The 7,632-nt window shown below is 39.4% G+C and overlaps 1 protein-coding gene across 20 annotated transcripts in view; it reads left to right on the forward strand.

The window, feature by feature from the left end:
- The window catches only part of LOC108754628 (longitudinals lacking protein), a 226,807-nt gene that overhangs the window by 7,712 nt on the left and 211,463 nt on the right, over positions 1–7,632 (forward strand). For 19 of the 20 annotated variants that reach the window (XR_001939722.1, XM_018497066.1, XM_018497065.1 and 16 more), the window contains exons 3-6: positions 970–1,355; positions 1,463–1,706; positions 1,973–2,150; positions 4,064–4,201. Coding sequence is in view for 19 of the 20 variants with exons in the window: in XM_018497066.1 (XP_018352568.1) it covers positions 970–1,355; positions 1,463–1,706; positions 1,973–2,150; positions 4,064–4,201 (946 nt within the window). In the remaining variant the exon portion in view is untranslated. The remainder of the gene's footprint in view (positions 1–969; positions 1,356–1,462; positions 1,707–1,972; positions 2,151–4,063; positions 4,202–7,632) is intronic. The other variant, XM_018497069.1, reaches the window with a different exon arrangement.

Raw genomic sequence — 7,632 nt, forward strand, 5'->3', positions numbered from 1 at the left:
TATATATATATTCCTAGGCGATTCTCTTTTTCCCAAGATACTAGATCTTTTAGGTCTTTTCTATTTCCTTAATATTTTCTTGAAATTGATATAATCGAGCAAGATTCTTTTCTCTTTTACATTATTGTAATAAATTTATAGCTTATTGTTCATATTTAAAAGTGGAGATATGATTGCGATAATGTAACAACGTTGAAACAATTTTATTAATGATTTTAAATTATTAGTGAAAAATGCGAATTACAATTGAAAGAATTTTGATTCAAAGGAACAATTATGAACATAACAAAACATTAATAATTGTGTGCCGGGTGAAGCTTTCCCCCCTTTTATTTCTTTGTTCATTTGGCTCAGTCTGGTTAGATCAATACGAAACATGTTGGGAGGGAGTGAGATAGATTGTTGAGAAGCAAGGGGGGGATGGGAGGAAGGGGGATCTCAAGTTGAAACAAGATGGCCGTGCTTGTTGAACGTTGCCTGGGCAGAAATGTAGGAGGTGAAGTGGGAGAGAGTGGGGAGCAAAAGCCTGAAGCCCCCTCCTAGGTCCTCTTGATCAATACAAGGAAAGCAAGATGGCTGATTTCCAGGGCACTTGCCCTGGGATTTTACCTTAATATGGGTGGGGATGCAAGAGCGGCTGTTGCAATAATTGAATGCTGCTCTATGAAAATTAATAATATGCTCGAATTGTATGTCTGTAGATGTTAGCTCGTCCCAGATACAGCACTTTGCATTCTTAGCTGTAATACAGGATATATATGAGATAGATATGAGAGATCAATATTTTAATGCTACTAAATAAATACTTGTGCTTATGCCATATAATCTACGAATAATGTTTAAACTTGTAGAAAGCAAATGTTCAATATAACATTACATTAAATATAAATTAGAAAAATAAATTATTATATATTTGTAACTCTACTATTGTACTTGTTTGTCTGAAAAAGATGTATTTTTGTGTTACAGTGCCTCCTCAGCGAACACTATGACAAGCATCCAGTGTTCATACTCAAAGATGTAAAATTCAAAGAACTTAAGGCAATGATGGACTATATGTACAGAGGGGAAGTAAATATTTCCCAAGACCAACTGGCAGCACTCCTCAAAGCCGCCGAGTCTCTGCAAATTAAGGGCCTTTCGGAAAGTAAAACTGCTGGCAGTAGTAAGACGGAGTCCAGGCCACAGAAAACCGTCTCACAACCAACAGCACCATCGTTAGACATTCCACACGCGTCTTCCGGTCTGACGATAGAAAAGAACAAAGTTCCTAGGCAGAGTTTGGCGCAAAGTTCCGTGGGGGATATACCAGAGGATTCGGCTAGTCCTCAGGTGTCGAAAGGGCTGTCCTCGAGGTGAGTCTTCGAGGGAGAACAATTTCATTATGTTGTAATTTAGATGTGAATGTAATCTATTTGTTTAAAAAATATTGCTAATTTTTACGTTCTTTTTGCTCCTACAGGGAAGGTTCACAAAGTCCAACATCAAGAAAAAGAAAAAGGTTTCGAAGAAGAAGTTTAACCGAAGATAGTACGATAGAAAATCAGGATGCATCGAATTCCAGCGACATGCCTCAGCAAATGGGTGTACCGGCGCTTGGTATCGCGCCAGTGGCAGACGAAAAAGTACACGCAGACCCAACAGATTCTCTCGGCAGGTCAGCTTTAATGACGCAATTGACGAAACCTGCCGATGAGATGTTACAGGTAAAATTGTTCGACGAATTTTTCCGTTCGCTGTTTCTTTTTTTTTTTTGCGTCTGCCAACGCTCTAATAGAGGCTGTCGTTAAAAGCGCTGTTTCTTTCGCTTCGTTGGTAAAGAAAAATCGTTCTCTATTCTACTGCTTTGGTTTTACCTTTTCCTTACCGCTGCAGTGTGGAAACGGTTCGAGACAATTTTCTCTTTTGCGAATTATGTTTTGTTTCATGGAGATTCTTTTAAGGTTTCTAATGCGTTTTTAATATTCTATAGCTGCCACTCGAAAAACCCGAGCCAAATGATAATCTCATCGAGCCAAAGTCTGAATACCTAGATGACGCTGAGGAGGGTGTCGAAGACCTAACGCTGGACGAAGATATGAATGATCTTAATGACATAGAACAGGACAACAATCGAGCTGGACCGTCCCATGACCCCGCCCAACACCCCGGTAAGTTTCAAATAATGTATTCGTTATTTATAATTTGTTTTTTTTTTTATCGTAGCGAAACGCAGGGTTTTTTTTCTCACTTAGAGGCAATGTGAATTGTAATATATGCATTTAAACTTGCGCACCGCTAAGTAGCGTTGCGCATGTAAAAATATGAAGAGTATACGTAGCGAGTAATTGCGTTTTGTATAAAATTATATGCTCTGAGAAAGAGTCAACGACATTAGCGAATCTTCGATCCAAAAAGTTTATTTGGATCGAAGCAGAGCTTGACGTCTTGTACGATTGGATAGTGATTCTTGAACGGAAATCTCGGTATTGCTGGATAATCAGTTATTGCGCGATAATCAGTTGTTTCTCTCTTGATCGCAATTAGGAAGGGCTTGTGTACGTTGAACGAATTAATAGTTTTGGTGTCGCGAAGTCGTTTCGTTGTTTTGTTTGTTATCTGTTAAAACGGGACGTGTAATAAATTGGCCGACACTAGCTTGGGTTTCCTCGTTGCAGGTGGGGGGGCGGGAGCGCGGTCTCGGTCGAGAGGGAATTTCGGTATTGGTGACGATGGTGATCGTAATGGTGGCGGTGGTGCCCCATGGGCTTCCCATTTCCTCGAATGTAATAAAGTGCCAAACATGAGACGGCCGCGCCCGGACGCTGACGTAGCCGCGTTGCTTAAATCACTGGCGAACAAGCAGGGCAGAAAGTATAGCTTAGACTCGGTTAAAATGTCCCTGGAGGCAATATTGCAACAGGGGGTTAGCACCACTCAGGCATCCGAGATGTACGGCATTAATCGCTCAACGTTGCAGTTCTATTTGAAAAAGTTGAACGTCGTCAGGAGGAGATGGAAACACCAACCTTCTAGTCCAATCTTCACTCCGGTCCAGCCTAGACGGACTTAGTGTGCAACACGCGCGAATATTGTAGCATTCAATGCACCGTTCTTTTAACGTCGAGCCACCAATCAATGACGGTCATTAATATTAATTATTATATATAGTTTGTTTGAAACAGACTGATCTAAACTCACTCTTAGATCAATCTTAAAGATTGAATATAATTCTTATAACATGCACATTGCCGAGACATTCTTCTGTTTGCATGTTAACATTACATTTACCGGGGAATTGAAATTCCGACAAGAATCACTTCTGAAGTCTAGTCAAATTTAACGGTAATTCTATAATACGCACGTGCAATTTCTAAGTACGACAAGTTGATGTACAAAGTTATTTGAACTTTAAATAGTCTGAATCTATCAGTATTATTTATCTATATTTCTTGAATGTGTTACGTGTAGACTATTTAAGCCAAATTACTTAAAATTTGTGTGACTTATGTACGTATGTATACGAATGTATGTGAGCATGACGATCTGCGGGGCGGATGTGTTATGGTATTTCACGTAACTTGCCAAATATTACTTGCTGTAACGAGTTATGAATATAGAAGAATATTGTATAATATAAATGTATTTTAAGCACTCCCACTGTATAAGGGAAACGTGCGACTTCCCGATTGTGAAACCCTGTGTTTTGCTGCGTTATTTCTTGATCGGTATTACATATATGTGGCCCTATATTTTTGTTCCCCTTTAAAAGAGTTTATGAATAAAGTACCTTCTTCGTTCCTAGAATAACGTTTTTATTATTACTTTCATCTGACATGTTAATTGCGAATCACTCGAAATTTTTAAACAAGGATTTTTCTGAGACTTGCAACTTGATATTAATTGAACAGTTTTAATTCAACTATTAAATTAAGATGTGCCAAAGTAGCTCTCGGTTTTGTAGCGATATCTTTACTCACGACTTATCTCGTAAATTTGTAACTAGTGCTACGCAACGTCGTATCATGCGAAGAGTAAATATTTAACGTCACATTGAGATTTATCGGACGATAATTTATTTTAGCAGGTATGGGCTCATGGCATGTTACCGGTGACCGAAGTAATGCGGGGGGTGTTGTGGGCTCCGTGGCAACTCCCGGAACGGGAGATGAGGTTTTTCTCGCAGCTCAGGAGGCCGCACAGGCTCATCGCGACTCACAAGGTAGGCTCAGTGGCTTCATGTTTCATCTGCCTCCTGCCCCCCGTAACAATAGACACTCGCATAATTTGCTCCAAATCATTAGAATCCGAGTTATTTGCATCGCTGATAAAATGCAAATTTTAAACAAATTTATGGCCATGTAAAATAGAAACGCGCGTACTCGCGTTTGAATGGGCTCGAGAATATGGAAAATTTTTAAGATAGAAACGATGATATCTTTTTCTAATGTGACAAACCGACAATGGCTCGTTCACCAGCGCGAGTACGTTGATAAAAGTTTCGATGACGTGTGTTGACACGCGCGCGTAATTATACGTGCCTATTGCGCAGGCGGGGCGGAGCTTCTTTTTCTTTCGTTGTTGATAACGTGGTTCAACCTAGATTCCGGTGCGTTCAAGTGTAGCACGGTCTCTGAAAGAGCTTTTTATTTTCTATCGGAGCATGTAGAGCTTTCTGTTAAGAATTCTTAAGTTCTTTCTGTTTGTCTTTTTATCTTTTTTCCTTTCTTAGCGTAGTGTCGCGACAAGTGAGACTTGACGTAAGACGAGCCGCACGTGCGTTCGCGCGCGCCTTTTTTTCCCCGTCGTACAATAATCCGTTTTCCATAATTGGTTTCGCGATATTCGTTCTGCCGTCTCGTCTTCGTTAGCCTCGCAATGCGCGACTCTACGGCCTCTCTCTCCTCCGAAAGGAGTTACGACATCGCGAGGACAGCCCGCAGGGAGAACACGAGACCTCAATATCTCGTGTCAATTTCGCGCGTAAAAAATGTACGAAGAACGATTACAGTTAGTTGTACTTTATCCGTGGGCGATGATAGTTACACGCGGTTTCATATAACAGTATTTACAGTAAATTATAGATAGAAGTAACATCGCGAAGAATTTTCTAGTACTATTTTTACGTAAATAAAGTATACTCAACGTTGATGAAACAGCTACAGAAAGAGATAATCAAGATAGGTGGCGCTTACGGGAATCGAGAGATCATAGAATCTTTTACCTATATTGTACCTTGTTGAACGAAGTCTAAAGCGTGGACTATCGATTATATTTTAAGCTTGTCGATCTTCTTTCAGATACAACGAGATGTTTTTATTAATCAAGCACCGTGCTATTGATAACTGAAGTCAGTAAGAATAATTAAAAATAGTAATATATAATTATAAACGGAATCGCGCATCATCGATAATTGGAAACGTGTAGGTGTAAAGATCAATGGGTATGAGGATTGAGTAGGATGTCTCTCTCGATAGTCTCTCTTTGAAATCAGTTCGTTTCGTTCACGTTCATGAATTTTTCCAAGTTGAATAATTCATTGCGTGATACATTCAACGATAGGAATTTCGACACGCGATTGTTTTTTTATATGAAACTACGCGATATATGACATACTTATTTTGATGCGGAAACACGTATGAAACATAACTCGCTATTTTATAGTCTGATTTCATTCGCGGAAGTCGTGGCTCGGCGGTTAAATAACGAAGGAAATTTCGGGACGTATCCGGTTGTTCCCCTGTTGCTATGGGGGAAATTGAAGCTGGAGCAACGTGAGAGCTTCTCGGTGGGTAAGAATATAAAACGAGGCTTGCGCGAGCGAGTGTGAGCCAGCTATCCCGCCTTGGCTCTAATCGGCGTTACGTGCCTTTCATGAAATTTGATACTACTGTATATATTGTAGGTGACGTTGTGAGCACCTTCGACAATGATCATTTTACGCTGATCCTCGGCACAACTCGGAATTAGTCGTTTTCACAACCTATGCAGTTACCCGACCTTAGAGTGACATCATCCGAATTTTTAAGTGATTAGAAACTGCATCGTTAGGACGTCGTTTTCCTCAGTATATTCAGCGATTACACATTTGCGTGTGATTTTCAATCTGCGGAGAACATTGATGAGCCAGCAAGATCGGTACTCTTTCGATTACGTAAATTTTTATTCCACTTGAAACCGTATCAATATAATTTCTCAAATTATTTCTTTCTTTCAATTTTTTATACATTATATATATATATATATATATATACACATATTTAACTATTATTAGATGACCCCCTACTTTATGTATCGTATTTAATTGCTCTTAGGATATATACAAAACGGATTTAATTATTTGAAGACCGAGTGTGAATCTTTCAAATTAATTTTTTTCCAGACCGCTCGTAGCGGACACGAGAAATCTAGCTACTCATATTTGTGTAGTATAATAAGCATGTATATTTAATGCCTGGTCGAGGCATTCCCACGAACACTCACCTGACCTTGGGCCCACGTGAAACTTGGAACGAACACGCGTGGTAGGGAAGATTTCCATCGAAAAAGATAGAAGAGACGACAAGAAGAAGCGAGTAAGCGAAAGAAACGAACTTTCTGGCGGCGACGAGAGATATACGTACGTTCTTGTATCGCGGTGTCAATTATTTGCAAAAGGCGTTTCGAAATTCGCAGTCGTAAAGAATAACGAAAAATCACTTTATCGTTTCACGATAGATTTTACGTCAATTTGCAATAAAGTCAAGGTCAAGCGATTATAGTTTTTGAGGAAACCTTCGGTAGAAACAGCTATATTACGTATATTGCGTGTATAATACGTAACGTGATTACAGTTTTAACAGTTACGTTTATCGTGAGCCGGCGAGTGAAAAATTGAGATTATGGAGAGATAAATTCTCTGTTGTTTAACGAGAATGCGTTAACGAAGATAAGACTAATAAGAAAATAAATCGTATTATCCGTCGTGGTTTACTGACGACCCAGATTTATCGCGAATTCGTGCGAAAATATAAGTGCGTTGAATTGTTGTATCAAGGCTATTACGTATATTACGTAACAAGAAAATGGAAAGACTGCTATATGAAGTTTCTTAGCTTACGATAGGTAACACGATTGGATAGTTTCACCAGTTTTTTACCATAACGAGGTATAATAACAAATTTATGACAAGTATCTAACTTCATTAGGTATACGTAACAAATGACATTTTTCATAGAATTATTTAACAAAAATTCGGAACAGTTTCGGCCAATTTCTTTTCCGTTTGCTCGTCGAGGAAAGTAATAAGAAATTTTGTCGGTTATTTCGGTTGGTTGGTAATGCAAGTTTCTTGCCGAGACGACAAAGAGCAGCTTGCTTGCATCTGCTAATGTACGACGACAGCTGCACGCTGAGCAGCTGATGCAGCCGGATACCGGTCGTCCCAGATGGCTGAGCCGGAAATCGTCCGCCCGGCGCGCCGTATCTTTCGTGATCGGGTGATCCCTTTACAAATCGAAATAGAAAATTATCGCGTTTATACGCGATGCGATAACAATAGGGACAATAAAATTCAATTTTCCTTGAATTTTCATTAGAACTCCGTTATTATGGAAAAAAACAAAAAAAAAACAAAAATATAGATAATCTTTGAAGGAGAGACATTGAGAGAGA

This window comes from Trachymyrmex septentrionalis, unplaced genomic scaffold (assembly GCF_001594115.1).
Source record: "Trachymyrmex septentrionalis isolate Tsep2-gDNA-1 unplaced genomic scaffold, Tsep1.0 scaffold80, whole genome shotgun sequence".
Classification (NCBI taxonomy): Eukaryota; Metazoa; Arthropoda; class Insecta; order Hymenoptera; family Formicidae; genus Trachymyrmex; species Trachymyrmex septentrionalis.